We start from the raw sequence: 20,620 nt of genomic DNA, 5'->3' as shown, positions 1-20,620 counted from the left end.
TCTGCTCTCATTTCCTTCTCACTTACACATAAGTAGTGAAATTCAGAGTATAAAAGCCCTCTTTCTCTTTTTTTGTCTGCTCCTTTGCTGAGAGGAGGGCTTAATTATTCTACTGCATGTGTCTAGCAGAGCTGTTGTAAATGTTACACATTTTATTTGGCTTGGTACCAAACAGAACAAAATCAGTGTTGCTAGAAAACCCTGGCAGTGTTTTAAGTGATTTTTAAAAAACACTCACCTGTATTTCAGCAATTATTCTCTACCCAAAATAAGTCTACAAAATACAAGTCATAAAGTGCAGTTCTTGGGTTATCTTTAGCATTCTTAAATGTTTGATAACATTTTTACTTAAACTTGGATATTTCTTTTTTTTTCTTTAAGAGTTTTCTTTATAATAATTATTCTGGTTTTGCTTTGTTGTTTGTTTGTTTGGGGTTTTTTAATAGCAGATGTAAACAAAATGAAGCTATAATGTTTTGTAAGATAGTCTGTTGGTTTCAACTCTGAACACAAGGCAGACTTCTGTAGTGTCCTTATCATTGCCCGATGTTGAACAGTAAGTGTCTGACATGTAATACTAGATGAGAAACTACATTGTCTAAATGTTATACTTTCTAAAAATCAGTACTAACTACTTTGAGCTACAGTGTGCCAGCATTAACAGTATTTGAGTTACTAAAAATATGGATATATAAGCAATATATTGAAGTTGATTACTGATAACTTATTTTTAGATCACTAATTACCAGTGAAAATAGGGAATAGTGCAGTGTGTGTGTTTAGTAGAGGTATCTGAGCAGCACATAGGAGAATGATGTGTGGATTTTCAACTGTATTACCTGCCTGTCATCCCCATAAATAAGAAAACACACTCTTAATCTTTTTAGGTACTTTATATTATTTTGTAACTTGTGTTTTAACAAGATTTTCGATATTATAGGTTATCATAAGCATAGATGCTTCTGAAAATATACACAAAAATTGTTCATTTATGACTGACTGTAAATGCGGATCTTTTTTCTTGTAACTGCCTCCTATAAGTATGGCATCTCTACAATACACAGAGCCTGTCTTACTGTTGGATAATAAAAGTACATTAATACAATTTCTGCAGTAAAAATACTGCTGCTGTTATTCTGTTAGCACCAATATCTAAAAAGATTTGTGAGTAATTGAATTGGTACCGGACAATGATAATGTTTGTAGCATAAATATTGAGACTTGAGTTTACACCTAAGTGCTTCCCCTTGTGTTTCTTGTAGGAAACAGAGATGAAGGTACACGTGCACACAAAATTTTGCATCATTTGTTTGCTGACATTTATCTTTCATCAGTGCAATCATTGCCATGTAGATGGACATGACCAAGGACCACGTGTACACTGCCATAGTGACTATCAGATCTCAAATGAATCCTACTTGCAGAATGGAGGAACAGAATCTATGCCAAGTAAATTTTCAACGTTGGAAGCTGAAAATGAACAAAAATACTACATTGAAAAGATTTTTGATCGTTATGGGGAAAATGGAAGACTATCTTTTTTTGGCCTGGAAAAACTGTTAATAAGCCTTGGTTTAGGAGAGGTAAAAGTAGTGATGATAAATCATGATGATATTGGCCATGACCATGTTTCTCACTTACATGCTTTAGAGGTACAGGAAGGAAAGCATTCTCACTCTCATAACCATCCTCACAGCCACTCAGATTCAGAAAACCAAACAACGGTTGGTATGGCTGCAAGGAGAAGTCATAAATGTGATCTTGAGAGAGAGACAGCAGTACCATCAGTGAAAGATGATGGCAGACATGGTCATGACCAGAGTCACCATCACCATCATCACCACCCTCGTCTACATCATCATGACCATAATGGTACACATCACTCTCGTAATGATTCAGTTAGTCATGGTGAACATGGAGAACAAAACCATGAACCTTCAACTGAGACAAACACAACTCAGGATCAGCCAGAAAGAAAACAACGGAAACAGAAGAAGAAGCAAAAGAAGATCAGTGAGACTTCAGGAGATGCTACACGGGATTATGCCCCAGACCATGATCCAAGTGATCAGTATGAGCACAATCGTGTTCATAAACATGATGCGTCTCACTTGCATGGGCACCATCATGAACACAGTAGTGATCATTCTATTAGTCATGGACATCAAGATTCCAGTTTAGGTAATGCAGATGGACGCCACCACACCAGCAAGCGAGAGGCATCTCATAACCAGATCAGTGTAAGAAAACATGCTATTTTTTCAACACGTAGTCATAAGGATCATAATGAAGATGAACGTGAGCGTGAAGAGGTGAGTGTGAGTTGGAGCATGGGTAAGTTCACTTCTGCTGTTGTCACACAGGAGCTGCAGGTCTATACCCTTTGCGACCACAGCAAAATACACGTAGCAGAGTTTTGCATTTATTTTGTGGGGTTTCATTTCTGTCTGCCCAATGCTCATCTTTTCTCAGAAATCTCTTGCCTGCTTATCTGTATAAAGGAGATGCCTAAAGCCTTCTGAGACCCTGCTGACAGGTGGGGATTTTTTCCTCTTCTCCATATTCATGAATACTTCCCACACACACACCTTTTTTGGACTTCCTTCTGAATCTGAGATCATTAATATTTTTGGAAACTGCACAGAGACTCCTAAAATAAACACCTGCATCTTTTCAACATACTAGTTTGTTTGTCCTAAGGGACTGTGAAGCAAAGAAGATTTAACTTCTGTAGCACTGTGCTTGGTTGTAAGCTCCCTTCAGCATTCATTCTTTCTGCCGGGACCACACCTTTACTTGCCCTTCCCCCTTACAGTTAACTGCAGAAGCAGGACATTTTGATATTACAGTTTTAAACTGGAAGTCAGGATAAGAAAGTGACTGCAGAGTTTGGGTTTTAAACTGAGTTAGAAAGTGAAACTCCAAACACAGAAGATTAATAGGTAAAGAGAAATGTTAGATAACTTTTTTTGGATTTATATTCTTCCACTCCTTTTCTGCTGCTCTTTCTTAATTTATTGTACTGTGTAATGGTAAAGAATATGGAAACTTGTCTTAATTTGCATTTATCAAAAAATATGTATGTGTTGGGACACTGAGTTTGTAGTGCAGGTATTTTTTTCCTGCAGACCACTTAGATCAGTTTAGACACGTTTTAGCACTGCTGGAATGTTGGGGGCCAGAGTTTGTACTTTCTGGTTGTGTTCTCAAATCATATGCTAATTTATCCATAACTGTGGTTTTTAATTAAGTAGTTGCTTTCATATTTAACTTGTTTGTACAATTTTCTTGCAGTGCTTAAACGTTACCCAGCTGCTACGGTACTATGGTCTGGAAACCAGCTCTCCAATATCTCCTGAATTGTTTGTATACTTGTGTCCTGCTTTGCTGTACCAGATTGAGAGAAGGCTTTGCATTGTGCATTATGATGAGCTGGAAGATTTTATGAGAAGTAAAAACGCATCGATTGAGAATAACGATAAAACAGGTGCATCAGGTGGGTGTATAACATCTGAAGCCTTCAAAATCATTTGTTGCAAGCATTAACTTCACAGTTTGAAAGGTCATACAACTTAGCATTGGCTGTAAAGGAGTGGTTGAAGTTTAACTTTTTTGGTAGAATAAATTTGAGACAATATGCTCTGAGTCTGGAGACACAGCATCCTGTTTGGTGGTGTAACAGCATCTCCTAAGTAACCATTGCTCAGGCATTAATACCTTTCTTTCTTGTACCTTTTTATCCCTTTTCATTATTTTCAGTTTTTAATTTAATGTTTGCTTATTTTTCTTTAGTAGTCTTCTGTCATTGAGGTCTAACATCCAGCTATTTTGGCCTGGATTCTTACCACATATCTTTAGATATTGGACCCTGCTGTAGTAGGAACGTAGGCAGGTGTGACAGAGGCACCCAAAAAAACAAAGCAGTTAATTAGGAGTGAATATTTATTCTAAGCAACACTGTTTAATAAAAAATAATGCCACAGATTCAGATGTCAGTCAGGAATATTAATGCACTACACCACAGCTACTAAAGAATTACTAAGCTTTTTTTGACTAGTCTTAACATAGATAATCTTAACATGGATTGTGATGATGGTGATAGTTGCACATGTGAACGCTCAGACAAAAAGGAAAGCCTCCCCCTCAGGTGCCCAGAGTCACTTGTCCAACAGGGACAATGTTCATTTGAAGATCTGTCTAGAAGAAACACATCACTCACCAGAAGATGAGGTCACTCAGTCTTGAGAAGTTTCCTTAGGTGCTGTCCCAACCTGAGGGGCAGGCATCCTGGCTGACCCGCTACTCCAAGGCTAAACCCATCCAGCATCTGGCAGGGAGCTCTGTTTTCACAGACTAGGTTAGATGTGACCCACAGTCATTCATTCACTGGTCTGGCCTGAGTTGCCCCATGGGCTGGGGACCCTGTTCATTGTCAGAGGGTTCCCCCCTGGCCATCCCCAGATTGCTGAGGAAAACCAGGTGCCACCATGTCTGCTGGCAGTTCCACAGCCCAGCAGGAGTTAAGACTAGAAACGTTTTCAGCACCACTCAGTCTGACTTAACAAAAGTGGGGCTCTTGGGGTTTTTTTTTTGCCATCTCCAGAGAGCTTAAGAGATAATATAACAACATTCAGCACTGGCAGGCAGGAGTGTTCTGCCACAGCAAGGTACAGAATATTTGGAGACAGAAATACCTCTAAGGATGAGTACGTTTGTCCACAGATTGAATTATTTCCATCTTTTAAAATACTTTGTCTTTTTCTTTCAGTGTGACTGAAGTGGTCCATCTGCTTATCTCAGAGCTGGAAAGTTGCAGTTTTACTTTGGCACACATTTTCCTAATAGATTTAACCTGGATCTGTTAATTCAGAAACGACTTGTTCATCTTAATCACAGTTTATTCACTGCAAAATACAATTTCAGGTGTTACTCTTTTTATATTGTAGCAGTGATGCAAATTTATAGCCTTGACATCCAGAATTATTTGTGAACTTCAGAAACATAAAGATTTAAGCAAGATGCAAGAGCATGTAAATTGCCATTTCTGACAACAGTTCTCTTTTCTGCCTTCCAGTGTCAGTTATTCTGTATTACTTGTCTCTTAAGCATATGAGAGGTATTCAATCAAAATCTTCTGTTGGTAGTTTTCTTTTTTTGTGTATGCCCTTTGAATGAAAATCAGATTTCCTTCTTGCCGTAGTTCTAAGCTAAAAAAAAATTTAGTATTTTTAAAGCAGTTACTCTAAGGGCAGCATCCATTGTTGTGATTTCATAAGGGAGTATACTTTTTAAATCTATGTTTACTACTGCTGTCTTTCATAAATTGCAGTGGAAGTGTTGACAGATGTTTAGCTGTGGTAAATACTTGAAAAGCTTTTGTATATAGTAGATTTTTAATCATTGACTTAACAGCAAACTTTTGCTCATAACTTTGGTTCCACACCATGTTTTAAGAGGTTAAATTTCAAGAGATTAAGGAATTAAGTTTATGACCAAGATCTGAGAGATTCACAGAGTACATATTCTAATTCTCATGTGCATCATCTTAATCATGGTGCCATGTTTAGATGCTGTATCATTCGTAAGAGTATGTAAGCCCTTCAGAGATGCTATGATCGATGAAACTTAAGCCACTTTGCATAATCTCCTTTCCATTTTTCTCCATGCTGTTGGTCATCTAACCTGGCACTAAACATCATTAATGACTGTGTCCAGATGGGAGATCCAGTATCCTGCCAAATGGCTGTGCAGTTTTTATTTGGGCTACTTGTGCATGCAGGATTCAGTATTGAATGACAAGTCATGTATGCTGCTTCTTTCAGCAGAGCCTGTTAATCCAGAGTACATGACTGAAGTGCTCTGAGGGTGAATCAAGGCTGTATCAGGATGGTATTTTGGTCAGCAGGGTCCTGCTTCCACTCTAGACCTGCTTTTGAATTCCCATTTTCCAGCCTCAGGTTTTTAGTTACTCATCTGATGGCAGTCTTTACCAACCAGCTTTTTCCCTCTCAGTATCAATGTGCATTTCAGTGCATAGTGCATTTTTGTGGCCTTTCTGAAGCTTTTTATGATCAGTTTCTCCTGGTGGATGTGATCTTGTACCCTTTGCTTCCTTTTCTGCACTCTTGTGGAATGACAGCTGCAAACTTCATAAGAATTAATATCCCAAAATAAAATTAAAACAGGAAATGGTGTAAGCTTGGGGGTTGAACCAGACCTGGCCTACAACAGCCACAACCCTAGTGGCAAAGTCTTGTCAAGTCTGACCTGTAGCATTTTTGGTACAGGTAGAATTCTTGGCACATTTAACTGCTAAATTATAGATTTTATAAAATTAAAAAAATCACTGAGCAACCACAACATATTAATTCTTTTCTTGTCTCCTCTCCATACCCCTAATTTGCACATTTTCCCTAATTACAGGCTTCTGTTGAGTGTACCATATCCCATCATCCCTTTTTCTTCTAATGACAACAGAGGTTCTCAGAAAAAAATATATACTGCTTTTTGTTTGTAGCAAGTTGCTTCAGCTCTTCAAACTCTTACTAGAGTATTTGATTTAAAGTTCCTCTGTCAAAGGTTAAGTCTTACTTATTTCTCAAAAATAAATGTTTCAGAGCAGCAGGTGAAGAGATGGTGCCTAACTGAACATGCTTTCCCAGAAAGGAGGAGAAATACTGGTTGCTGTTAAATTTTGCATCAGAATCATGTTTAAAACAAATGTTAAATATGAATTAGTGCTGGTTTTTGTGTTTCATTGAGAGCTACAGAGCAAAGCCTAGAACTTACCGTCAGGAACAATTGCTGAGATCTTTTTTAGCAGGTTGTCTTCTGATATCTTTCACTGTATTGTGCTGTACTGTGAATAAGCCTGTGTATTTTTTGCTGTGGACTTCAGTACTGCCTTTATTCTTCAGCATCTTTTGAATGAACAACGAGAAAACTTAGTTAAAGTCACCTTATTAAGAAAAGTAATTTATGAGTCTCTAAAGTGTTACAAGTATTGTTCTGATAACCTTTCTGTATTCATTTCTTCCCACAGCCTGGTTTTGTGGTATCATCTCTATCACCGTCATTAGCCTGCTTTCCTTGCTAGGTGTGATCTTGATTCCCATCATTAACCAATGGTGCTTCAAATTTCTTCTAACTTTCTTGGTAGCTCTGGCTGTAGGAACAATGAGTGGAGACGCACTGCTCCACCTGTTGCCACATGTAAGTATTGTTTCCTTACGTGTTATTCTTGATTGTAACTATATGGAATTTTCTAAGAATCATATAGCAAGTATCACCAAATCATTGTTCACTAATGCAGATGTTGATTGACTTGACTATGAGGAACATCCGCAAACAATGTTTGAGACCAAAAGAAATATGTTTATAAAAAAAGGGAAAAGAAAAATGCAGGTGTGTATTCATCATTTAATTTTTATCACAGTATTTCAAAACACCGAATGAGACCGACAGGAACATTTTAAATGTAGCAGTGTTACTGTCTCCTGTCTCCTGATACTTGTATATCAGTACCACCTAAAAGTATTTCAGGGGGATTAATCTTCCTGTTTACTAGCTTTTGGGGAAGAAAGTAACCTCTAACTTACTGAATCAAGAAATTGTCCAAGTTCCCGAAAAGGTAAGCAGGTTTTAAGCTGTGATGGCTACTGCAGTTCTTAGAAGGGGAAATGGTTCCTTAACTTTTGTTAACCTTCTTTTCACAAAAGCCTAGTGTTTACGTGTTTTCTTTGTGTAAATTTTAATACAAATATTTGGTCATTTATTTTTTTTTTTAAGTTTGTATTTCAGATCAGAATTACAGTTGTAATTGACTGTAATAGTTAAAAAATCCATGAGATTTAGTGGCTAATGGGAGTTTAGGAATGATAATTCCTTGTGACATTTCTGCGTGCTAGTCTTATTATCTTCAGCATTGTGACAGAAAAAATCTCACTTCCCCCCTTAAACATTTCCCAGAAGAATATTATTGATTAGGGTAATGAATAGTCTAATAAAAATTTATATGATAAATTATCTTTGTAAAAAAAAACACAACCCAAAACAAACAAAGCCCAAACCAACCAAACAAAATCTCCCCAAAATCACATGCCATTTTAAAAGGGTTTTTTTATGCTACTTTTCTGGAAAGGTTACATATTTTTGTCATCTGAGCTAGGAGCAATTTCAGTCTCCTGATTGCACCAGGTCATGCTGTGTTGTTATTTTTTCTCCCAACAGTCACATGGAGGCCACAACCACAGTCACCACCATGGCCAAGGTCATGTTCATGAACACAAGCGGTCTCACCGACATGCCCACGGACATGGAGTAGGGACTGAAGGGTTTCTAGAAGAAAATGATCCTGTGCTAAAAGGACTTGTGGCACTTGGAGGCATTTATGTTTTGTTTATCATTGAACATTGTATAAGAATGTACAAGCATTACAATAAACAAAAGGTAGGCACTGAAATTGAATGGTATTTTAAAACATGTTACCTGAGTTTATTTTCCATATGTTGAGGAATTGTCTGTGAGATGATTCATTACTCTGTGAACATGAACAAGTGCTGCTTATTTGCATTCTGTTTTATTTTATGTGAGGCAACCCTTTTCTAAAAGAGGTTGCTTTTCCTAAGGTACTTTGGAAAGAAAGTAGAAATCTGATGGGAGAGGTTGCAGCTTTTTGGTGAGATGTATTTGGAGGCAGATCTGAGTAAAAGACATCTCTCTAAAGTACTGTGATGTTTTTGCAAGAACATGAAAGGCAGTAGGTAAGAAAGAACTGGTAATAGAGCCAGACAATCAGACAATTTATAAGAGGTTTAACTGTATCTTGTGAGCTAACGAGGCCAGTGTAACTGAGGTATTTGGTTTCTCCACATGAGAAAAGGCCAAAATTTGCAGACCTCCTGCTTTCTATGAATTGCTAGTCAACTTTTAACTTGTTTCCCTGAAAATTACTGGATTTGTAGGGGTAGGAGCATGATGGTAGTTTAAAGGAGAGTGAGTACCTCAGAGGGAATGTGACAGTCAGTAGAAATTCAAGCCACTAAAGATTAATATTCATTCCATATTCAGCAGTCAATATAAATAAACTTTTAGCTTTTGCCCCCATCATTTGACTTCAAGGAGAAAAGGATTTTGGTGAAACTATAACTGCTCCCAGAGTCAGTGTGAAAAAATATAAAGTTCTTTGTTTTCACATCAGACTTGCTGCCTCAGCTGGACAGGCAGCAAAAAGTTTTCTGTCCTGGAGGAGGTATTATATCTGGTAGAGAGAAAAGCTGTCACATGGGGCATATCTTCTTTGAGATTAATTAAATAATGAAATCCCCTAGGCTGCTTTGGCAAATCTATGGTCTCTGTTGTATGGGCTGCAGATAGGAAAGTGGCAAACTTTTCTCTAGAGGAAAGTAGTAGGAAGTTATGGGAGCATAAAACTTAGGAGTTCAACAAAAGAGAGGAGTTGTTCTTCGTGTATTGTTGAAGAAAACAAGCAAATATAATAACTCTGCATACATGTGTTTCAGGGCTGTCCTTGTCATGATGTACTTTTGTTACTGAAGTGAAATACTGCGTGTGTGTGTGTGCGTGCGCGCGCGCCTGAGAGAGGTGCTGTGGTGGGTAGCTAAGAATTTCCACTGGCATAGATAACATTGCTGAGCCTTATAAAGATGAATATTCTGTAGTCACATACTTCTGGTTAGCATAGTAAGAGAATAACTTTGTCTGCTTTGAGAATATTTTTTACAGCATTTCTTTTTCTTATATTTCCATCAATGTCCTTTTATAAACCAGATGTTACCTGTTTGCTGTTGCAGAGTAAGCAGAAATGGTGCAAAAAAAACCAGACTGAAGAATCAGCAATTGGAAGGAAACTTTCTGATCACAAATTAAATAATAGACCAGATGCTGACTGGCTTCAGCTCAAACCCCTTGCAGGTAGGCATTTATTTTCAGAATTTTCCATGATTATGAGATTCAAAGTAATGGCACGTAACGTATGGCATGTAGCATGTAACCTCTTGTACAGTTTTGCTGCTATTATGCAAATCATTGTTAATAAGACTTAATAGGCTTTCCCTATTAAATCGGTTTTTATTTTGTTTTCCTTTGAGAGGAGAGCACTCTGAATATGCAATAGAAATGGTTCTCAGACTTGGGAAGCAGTCAGGATTTGGGTGGCCGTGGTTCTTAGGGGGGTTTTTTCATTTGTTTTAGGAGTGTTTTTTTGTTAAGCTGTGCCTGACTAACTCAATCCTGGGAAAAATGAGATAAAAATGAATACACACAACCTGAGAGGGGGTATCTGATACACTTTGAAGATTCCAGCCTCTGATCAGTTATAGTTTGGCTGAGAAGGCTAAACAAAGTGAATTTGTTTTCATAAATGCAACCAAGTATCCTGAATGTTCCGCAAGTATCCAGAATAACTTCCACATACTGTTCCTTTGTGACAGTCTGAATGTCATGCAGTATATACTTAGGAAGAATGCCATGTCACCCTTATTGAAGAAGTGAGGGAAGGGAAGAGCTTTTCTTCAGAAACTTCCCATTCCATTGCTGCATGACTTTTGAATTGATTTGTTGATGAAGAGTCCATAGGCTGTATTTATGCAAATACAGTTTTGTTAATTTGGATGGTTTGTAGGAGAGAGAGTTAGGATTGTAGCATTCTCCACATAGGACATAGAAAGTCTTTCAGCTGTGAGGTTAGGTTGGTGGTAGATATATTTGAAATGCCTCCATTTTCTTTTGATGAGAGATCAGAGGAATTTTGCTTCTAATAACATGGAGTAGGTACTGGCTTCATAACACTGTTCCTCTGAAAGTGCACTCTATTGATTAGTAGTAAATCATACTGCAGGCACTGGAAGCCCATGCTGAATTTGAATTTTGAACTGCACTGCCACTACCCCTGACCTGAATAGCCATTCCAGGTCTTTTTATAAAGCTTCCAAATGATGTTTAAAAGCCTGTTAACCTAGAAATCTTTGCTGCTTATATACTCTGTGCCTTTTTTAAAAATTCTGATTAATGTTTGCTTATTTTTGACTCTGAAATATTCTTTTGTTGAATTACTGTGACCTAATAACGAAATTACCTAGAATGGCTTTTTTTTTTTTCCTCAGCTAGTTTTGTTTCCTGGAACAAAGATTACCAGTTTAATTTCTTTATTAATACTTCAGAAATATTAGTAGATTTAAAATTCATACATGTATGTATTCTGCATTGTTTTCACTTTGTGTGTCTTTGTAAAAATGTCTTTGATTTTTAGCAGGGTAGTGAGGTACAGTGAAGGAGCTCACTGTATGACACAAGTGTCTGACACAGACACAACACAGAAACGTTTTAAAGATCAGTTTTATCAGTGGCAGATCCTGATGTGCTTCAGTGAAGGCAAAGTTGTGATCTCTATGTGCATGCATAGAGATTTATAAGACATGATTACAGTCCTGCCAACTGTCCTTTTCTAGCATTGAACCATAAACTTTGTCAGTAGCAAAATGACAGATACAAGGCTACATCTGGCTAAAACTGACTTTGTGTGCTGTGGATACAGGGCTGTTGCCTTGCATATGCTGCACGTGCAAATTGGTGACAATAGGGCAGTGAGAGAATTATTTTTGGCTAAAGGTTGACTGGAAAGTTATTAGATTGGGATGTGTTCAAATGCTTCACAAATCAGCTGAATTCTTAGCTCAGTGGTGCAGCAGTTGTTTGTGGTACTTGAAACCAGAACTAACGCAGCATCTCTCCCATCTGGTTCAATGCAGGAGCAGACGACTCGGTTCTCTCTGAAGATCGACTCAATGAAACTGAATTAACTGATTTAGATGGGCAGCTGGAATCCCCTCCCAAAAACTTCTTGACTGTAGAGGAGGACAACAATATGCACCATTCTCACAATGATGTCTCACATGCTGCCCAAGGACATGATCTTCATGATTCAGAGTATGACAGCCATGGCGAAGATAAAATGATAGCTAGAAAACACAGTCACCACTGGCATCACAAGCATTCCCATCATTCTCATGGCCACTGTAATTCTGGAAAAGACCTGAAAGATACTGGGATAGCTAATATTGCTTGGATGGTAATTATGGGAGATGGCATTCACAACTTCAGTGATGGCTTAGCAATCGGTAAGCAGAAGCACTGAGTATTTCTCAACAGTTCTTCTTGCCTTTAATAACCCTGGTGATGTATTATTTATCAGTGATCACAGGTAGGGCTTCCAGTTAGCTCCTGCAGTTACTGGCATTGTTTCATCTCCTTCAGAGCAGAAATCAAAAGGTCATCAATTGTAATACTCTTCCCTTTGTTGATCTTCTGTGACCGTTTCCACTCAGACTACAGTAGCGACAATAGCAATCTCTGCCAAACAAAGACAGGTGCAGGCAAACCTCCCTATGAATTGTGGAGCTCATGTGAGGTTTGTAGTTGCCTTTGAATAATAAATAAGTGCTTTCAACCTTATGTATATTCATCTATTATTACTCTTTCTATTATTATTAATACATAGAATTACTAAAATGCAGGGTTTTTAAAAAGTACTAAGGATAATTTGGTTTTGTTTGATCAAAGTATTGTTTTAGCCACTATATAGTCAGTATAGATTTATTTCTAGCCAAATGTAGAAGAAATTGAAAGAACCAGACAGATTTTATTAGATCAACTTTTATTCACATAAAACTCTAAATGTGATTTAAACTGTAACGCACATTAATTTGAATATATGTCATACAAGTCATGATGGTGAGAGTGCTGAAGCTCATACTTTTAATTTTTTACTAAGGTAGCTACTAAGTACACAGGGTTCTGAGTTGCTAGCAGAAGGATCACGCCCATTATGAAGGATGAGAGATGAGCTGCTTAGTAGGGTGTGGAGTTAACAATGGCGTCTGCTACAGTTTCTCCACTTTCTCCAAACAATCTCTAAAGAAACTGTACTCCATAAAAACTAACTTCTTGCTTCATTTTCACATTAAACAGGTAAGACATTTAGGCAGTGGCTTCTGAGGCCAAAAAGGATCACTACACCATCTATTGAGAATTTCACTGTCTTGAAACTCCATTTCTAAATTCTCCCTTGTCAAGCCCAAACAGCTGATCCTTTGGCAAAATACAGATTTTAGAAAAGCATGTTTGTCTTTTTAATAAATCAAGCTATGAGGAATCAAGAGGAAAGCTAAGTTTCCTCTCTGGCTTCAATTGTGTCTTCTCTTTCTGCTTCATTTTGCCTGTGTTGACTGCTCACTGCAGGCTCTTCTTGTGCCTTCCTCTGCTACAGTACTGAAACATGTCATCTCAGATTTATTTAAAGTATGAACTTAAAAATGATGTAATGAAATTGGCTTACACAAAAATTACTGAAAGAGGTTTATGACAATGTTTTTCTCCTTGTTATTTTCCACGTCTGGCTTATTAATGTTGCTGATATGTGCTGTACAAATAACTATAAAGAAAATAGAGAGGTTACGGATCGAATATTAGTTTGGATTTCCAAACTGTAAAAGAGAGAACTAGACTGTTGCTCAAGTGCATTCTTAAATGTCCTGATGTAATGAGAGTTTCTAAAAATGTAGAAGTGCTGTTTATTAGCTTGTTGCCTTTATGCCTGTTTTGCTCAGTTGTGTTCTCTCTCAGGATTGGTCTTTCAGAGAAACTGAGCAGTAAGTATGCAGTGGTAGTGCACACCCAGGATAGTTCCAGTATTTTCAGTCTATATACAGACAGCTCAGGACAGAGGCATAATGAAAAACTATGAAAGCATGCATTGTAGCAGAAGGGTGTTATCTCTGGAAAGTCTGTTATTTTCTGACTTGAAAATAGTAAAATATCATTCAAAATTTTTTTCTTTCTAGGTGCAGCTTTTAGTGCTGGACTGACAGGAGGAATTAGTACATCTATAGCAGTATTTTGTCATGAGCTTCCCCATGAATTAGGTAACTAACTAAATAAACTCAATGTGTTTAGTTTTTTCATCTGTACAAAATAGGTATCTAAAAGCAGCTGCAATTCTCATCCTGACAAGAATTTTTTCACCAGTAATGTGAAATTGTGCAAGATTGAACTCAGGATGTTCTCACAGTTCATTTACTTTATGAGCTGCTAGCTCTGAATTATTAAAAGTAAGGTAAAAAAAGTACGTCAAACATCCTTAGAGCATTTTCTAGAGGTGGATACTAAGTGTAAGGTATATAGTGGGCACAGATTGGAAGTAACAGAGCAGATGTTGACGGTTTGACATTGCTGCTACACAGCGGTTGGGTAAGGGGAGCTGCTGCAGTGCATGAAGGATTGCAATACCTTGGTGTGCTTAGAACTTGCTTAACATGATTGAATTAACCTTGTATAAGAAATGAGTAGTTCACTCCACGTATTTTTCATTTTGATTCTGGGTTTTGGTTCTAGAGTGAGCAATTAATTTCTAGTATATCTGACATGAGTATATGATATTAATTGCCCTCATGACTGAGTATCTTCATTCACTCCTCATATTCACAAGAGTTAAGTTTGAAGAGAGTTAAGCTATAAGATCTGATTACAAGATGAAAATTTAGATCTGTATAGAACATGAACCTCCAACAGCAATTTTAGCAGAGCTATCCTGAATTCAAAATAAACTAGGGTAACCTGGCATGTCTTAAACCACCAAACCAATTCAGCATGGATGTGAATTCATTCTTTCTTTATGTAACTCCTCCTTTTCCTAGTGCTGTATTACTCAACTTCATTGTCACCTTCTGAGAGGCCTAATGCCTCGTTACTGTCCTCTTCAATTTGGAGAATGAGGTGTATATTGCTAAAAGGAATTTTCACAGGTATTGATCAAAACTAAGCCTCTGTTTTTATGTGCTACGCCTCCATTTACCTTGAACCATTAATACCTACTACCTTTCTGACAATCAGCATGATAAATAGGCACCTTTAAATAATATTTTAATCAAGGGATTGCTGCACATAAATACAGTTCTTATAAGAGTTCTCATAATCTGTTGCCCAGTCTTCCTCTGAGCCTCTGTAGCAGCATTTTTACTTTGGCAATGCCTTGGATTGGTGAAATAGTAAATGTAGGCTGATGTATCTGCTCACTCCCCAAGAAGCACCGGTACTAAACCCATGTCTTCTCTCTCCATTTCAGGTGACTTTGCTGTGCTTCTTAAAGCAGGGATGACAGTAAAGCAAGCTATTGTGTACAACGTCCTGTCTGCCATGATGGCTTACGTGGGGATGCTGATAGGCACGGCGGTGGGACAGTATGCTAATAACATCACCTTGTGGATCTTTGCCATCACTGCAGGCATGTTCCTCTACGTGGCCTTGGTTGACATGGTAAGATGGTTGTGACTCTGTGCGTTTTGCATTCCATGCATAAAACCTAGGACTTGAAATGGCACCAGTGAGAGAACTTTTTTGTTACAAGTTGTAAAATATCTGTAGACAGGAGATGGCTGTATCTGTTCTATGACGTTGCAGATACTTTGAGAGTTGCAGTGAGGTTTTATAGTAGCTTGCCTGTTTGGGTTTCTGCTACCAAAGTCTGCCAGTGACTCCTGTTAAAACACAAAAACTGCTTCATTCGCAAACTACTCTTTCCTAGTACTCCCTCTCAAAGACCTTATTTTCTTGTTATCACAAGAACAGCTTTTGATTCTTCCCTAGCTTCACAGAGGTTCACGTAGGTGCAATTTTCTATCCATTCCTTACACCAGCTCATTGAGAGTGGATCTCTTTGTGTTTTTGCATCCAGTCATCCCAAAGTTTGTCTAGTTGCACGTTTTCTAGTGGTAAGGATACTCTTCTCCAGTAGAACATAAACTTGGGCTGTTTTGAATCCTCCAGACCTTCCATGATGACAATTTGGTGATAACTATTGGAAGAAAAACATTAATATCCTCCTGCCTCACAGCTGGTTTGAATGGGTGCATTACATTTTCCTGTATTGCTTTCCAGTCTAACTTTAGTAATTTCATCTTACAGGAAAACAAATTTATCTGTTGCATTTTTTTGTTCCTTATATCTTTAGGCTTAAAACTATAAGCTTTCAACTTCAAGACGGTGTAACTTTATCTCTGTTGATAGGACTCTTTATATGGTCCTTGAAATTGGCCACAGCAATAGGTAATAAAGCAAAAAGTGTAGTAATCTTCAGATAGGCTGTCAAAGTGTTAAAGCCCATTATAGTAATGCTGAGGTGGTAAAGCCTTTTTTTCTTTCATCTAGAGCATGTTCCACCAGATCTTAAAAAAACATCTGTGGCTTCTCTGAATAATTTCTTCTTCAGGGCTGCCAAGCTGCTCTCTGAAGTTCTCTTTCTACCTTCTTTAGCTACTGCACCATTGCGGGGTTGAAGTGGTGCTGTGTAGAGCAGTTGGGCAGCACCTGCTGAAATGAAGTACCTCAGTGAGTTTTGCCTCCAAGTGAATGTGATTATGCAAGAGGTTCCTACAGTGCTAATATGTTTGGGGGGGGTGTATCTCAAAGGTGGAAGGAAGGGATTTTGCCAGTAAAAAGTCCTTGCAGTGCACGGCCTCCTTCCACCTTCCCTCTCAGTGTCTTTCCAGGACCCTTTCTGCACAGGGATTCTGCAGCTGAGGGACAGCAGAGTGGCACTGGCCTTGCTCTGCTTGTATACTCAGCCTCTGAGCAGAACAGAGAGGCACACGAGCCTCTTCTGATACAGCAACAGTAAAAATAGAGAGGTATTTTAAAGACAGTGAGGGGGAGTGTGACCATAGTACAGGTTACTGTTAAATAACCTTTTCTGTGTTCTGAAGGGGCCTTTTACTTGCTGTTCAGTCCCACAGTTTTGGGGATATATGGCAACTTTCACTGTCCATAGCCAAGTCTTCAACTTCTACTCATCATACTCTATTCCTTATCATGTCCATGACCAGAAACCTTGGGATTTAAGGAGACAGAGCACTGTGCCCTTTCTAGGTTTTGAAATGGGTGCCAGGATTTTCTTTAATATTCTTAAGAGCACCTTTAGATTTGGAACAGTAATATGTCTCTGTAGAAGTTGATTACAAAGCCTGAATTGTGTGCAGATCTTCCATTCAAAAAACATGAACGTGAGAACTGGCAGCAGCAATTCTAGCACAACTCTCTGATTACATTTTTTAATTATGTAATGAATACAACTCTGATTTATTAAAAAGCAAATAATTCGGCAACAAATCCTGTCTGCCAACCTGAAACCTACATAGCAATCTTCACCAGTGTAAAGTCTGTGATAACTTCATTTATTCTTCATTACTTCATGGTATTTTGTAATGTGGTGAAGTGCTGTTGAGCTACCTGGTCTGTTGCACAGGTGATAAACATTTTTCACACCAGTATGTTTTTTACATTTACTCACCAGGTCAAATTAATTGTCAGATTTATGTATCTTTTTGAAATACAGTAATGCAAGACCAGATGGGCAATATATTTGTATTTTTAACAGATTTGATGCTCTGATAATTTCTTGTTCTCCATTGTGCAGTATTCAGTTACTCAGTATAACCAAACCTGTTCTAGGCTGTGTAACCAGGAGCCATATATAGAGACACTTAAGCTGTGTTCCACCTGAAGATTTCATTTTGTTCTGTATTCTTTTTCTGTGCTAAGAGTTTTTTTGTTTATGGCATGAATTTTAAAACTAATTTCTTTATAAAATATTTTCAGTTATTTCTGTTATGAATGGGTGACTTTGTAAGACAGTACGATTCATTTTTACGTCTTCCAAGTCCACTATTAGGTGTTGGTTTTGTCAGTGCTATTTTACTTTTCTCCATAGGTGAGAAATTCAGGGAATATCCAGAGCTTTCAGAATTTTTCTTAGCTTCACATACAATTTATCTTGAAGTACTTAGAGCTGTTATTCCCATATTTAAAAGGGAACAGTTTGTGAAGGTGTGGAAGCATGTAACATGACAAATGAATAGCTAAGTTAATCAGCAAAGTCATTATAAAGGCTGTATTTATAGCAATGTAATTACTAGTGAAATAGTCACAGCTCTTTATTCTGGTTTTTTGAGCTTATCTTAATTTTAATTGGGTAATAAAAGAACTCAAAAGAGCTGAACGTGAAGAATTCTGAGCTGGTCCTTATCTTGAGGAACTTACAGTTCAAGTAGATGTGTGATTTAGTAAAAGCTTAAAAGAAATCCAAAGGAAAGGCATTTTGGTTTGCTTTGTAAACACCAGATGGAATCATGTTTTTATCAAATGTGGTGGTTAAGTAGAGTTTTAGCTATGTCTCAATGTATTGTTTTTCTAACTGAATCCTGGGGTGTTTATTCTTGACAATATTATCTTGTAAACTTGTCTTGTGTATAAACGGAGTACTTTCTAAATTGTTTTTCCTTTTAGCTTCCAGAAATGCTTCATGGAGATGGAGATAACGAAGAGCATGGTTATTGTCCTGTGGGGCAGTTCATTCTTCAGAACCTAGGCCTGCTTCTTGGCTTTGCCATCATGCTGGTGATTGCCCTCTATGAAGATAAAATTGTGCTTGACATCCAGTTTTGACTTAATTCTGGTAATCACTGTGGTTACAATAATGTTACTGTATGGCTTTGAGTCTGCACTGTTTCACTGTATGCACATTGCTCAGAGGAAAAGCAGTGGCTTGCACTACTTACACAAGTACAGTATATTCATTTCTGTTTGGGTTAACTTCTGCTTTTTTTTCTAATTTCAATCAGATTACATTACCCAGTGCATCTTCTACACTCAAGTAACTGACAGTTAGGAAATACCAAATATGAGAAATCAATGCCAAGGTCAGTCTTCTATACAGGAAGCACTGCTTGCTTAAGAAAAATACAGCAAATGATCTGCTTATTTGGGAAAATACTGTTTAATTAGTATTTTTTAACAGAGCCCAGAAAATGTTACAACTGAAACTTATACCTCTGCAAGGAGACTAAGTAAGCTTTTATAACAACCTAAGTCTTAAGTAGCGTGTATATATATCTATATATATGTACAGGTATATACTAGGAGAGGTATATAGATATATATATAGATATGCATGCATGTATATATATATGTGTGTGTGTGTGTGTATATATATATATTTATTCATTCTGTGCTGACTCTTCTGCATAGTGGTGACTTTAAGTATTAAATGTTACAACAGCACCTGACTGGAAACCACTCTGCTGGTTTAAATTTTAAAAAAGAAACCCAAACCCTTAATAATGTTTAAATACTTAAAGGGTGCTTTAAGCTGCACTCCGAACTTCCCATGTGAGAAGGGCAGGCTGTTGCAACACACACTGCAAAGTGCCATGTTCTGTCAAGGATCAGTCTGACAGTGTGCTCCTGACCAGGATTTATTTGATACTTGTTCCTTGATATTAGTAGGAAAATGCAAAATGCAGTAGAAAAGTAGTGTAAACTTGGGGAAATCCCTGATGTCGGAGTTATTGAGGTATTTCTGGTTCTTTTTTATAGATGCTAAACATGTATTGTGTGCCACTTGCAGCATAAACTACTGAAGAATTGTGGCTGTGAATTTGTGCAAACTCTTTAACAGGCAATCCGTATGGGAATTCCTCCATTTTTTAACAAGTATTTGGGAACGTTTTCTCTTCTTCGTGTTAAAACAATCCAAAGTGCAAGATGGTTATTAAACCTTGGCACAAAGGTTAAATTATGCTCTGTGTATGTAGTACTGGTACGTTATATACAAGACAGTAATATCAGATCAAAATCTGTTCCTACATTGCCTTGATACCAGACATTGTAGCACCAGCCATTTCTGGCAGTAGAGAGTATGTAAGTAGATTTCTACTTCCAGCATAAAGAAGTTCATTTCTATGATATTTTTTTACAATTTTGGTATTTAAATTAGATTATTAAAAAAGCAGATCTGATAGATCCATGGTATGTGTAATTTGGAAGGATAGACTGAAAATTTGGGCCTTAACTTGCTGGAATCAGCTGTCCCAGATGGAACTGTGCTGATAACACTTGTATTGCCAGACATGAGTTAGCTCTTGTACCCATCTCCTTAAAAAAGTTGTGAGTTTGTGGGGAGTGCAAGTTGATCTGTAGTACCAGTCCTAAGCATGGTGGTAGCCTTCTTTGAAGCATACAGTTCGTCTTCTTTTATGTGTATGCCAGGTAAAAGCTGTATTTTGACTCTGTGCCGTAAGATTTGTTTGGGTCTGCTTGGTGCCAGTGTAGCTGCTAAAAACACTGATCCTAACGCCTTTAATGCGAGCCAGTTGGTATTTGCATTCCATTTCAAGTTAATGTGTGTTTCCTGTGGCCCTTTCCTTTTTGAAGCTTTGTTGGCCAATTTCCTTTTCCCAGTTGGCTGTTGCCAGTATTTCTTCCTAGCGCAGAACGAAGACACAGTATTAAGGGTCCATTTCAAAGGGTGCAGTTTCTTCAGTGAAGAAGCCAAAAGCCCAGAGTTCAGGCACGTGGCCATTGGATGCTCTGAACTCAGGTTTTCTTTTTTCTTCTTTAAACACGTTTACTGTGGCTGGGACCCTAAGTAGCCAACACACTTGTTAGCTTCCGATTACTGAATTTCTGCAGTGTGAAGATCCTGCATTGTGTTTTTTCCCAGTGCCCATGTTGGGTCACTGAGTACCATTTTCAAAGAGACTTAACTCACTGG

At 37.8% G+C, this 20,620-nt stretch overlaps 1 protein-coding gene across 1 annotated transcript; it reads left to right on the top strand.

The window, feature by feature from the left end:
* Positions 1–1,271: 1,271 nt before the first annotated feature.
* Positions 1,272–18,513, top strand: SLC39A10 (solute carrier family 39 (zinc transporter), member 10). The gene is made up of 9 exons (XM_010007370.1): positions 1,272–2,312; positions 3,295–3,496; positions 7,043–7,212; positions 8,230–8,448; positions 9,813–9,933; positions 11,769–12,137; positions 13,860–13,940; positions 15,140–15,330; positions 18,355–18,513. Exons 1-9 carry the CDS (start codon positions 1,272–1,274, stop codon positions 18,511–18,513), a joined length of 2,553 nt encoding a protein of 850 aa, XP_010005672.1.
* The last annotated feature ends 2,107 nt before the right edge of the window (positions 18,514–20,620 follow it).

This window comes from Chaetura pelagica, unplaced genomic scaffold (genome assembly GCF_000747805.2).
Source record: "Chaetura pelagica isolate M959 unplaced genomic scaffold, ChaPel_1.0 scaffold21, whole genome shotgun sequence".
NCBI lineage: Eukaryota > Metazoa > Chordata > Aves > Apodiformes > Apodidae > Chaetura > Chaetura pelagica.
Note: the sequence above shows the minus strand (reverse complement) of the source record. Positions and strands in the feature narration are given on the sequence as shown.

Bases quoted from the DNA above. Each gene is read 5' to 3' on its own strand.
- SLC39A10 (XM_010007370.1), top strand. From the start codon at position 1,272: ATGAAGGTACACGTGCACACAAAATTTTGCATCATTTGTTTGCTGACA. The intron at 3,497-7,042 runs GTGGGTGTATAA...TTCTTCCCACAG, and splicing joins CGATAAAACAGGTGCATCAG to CCTGGTTTTGTGGTATCATC. The intron at 15,331-18,354 runs GTAAGATGGTTG...TTTTCCTTTTAG, and splicing joins ACGTGGCCTTGGTTGACATG to CTTCCAGAAATGCTTCATGG.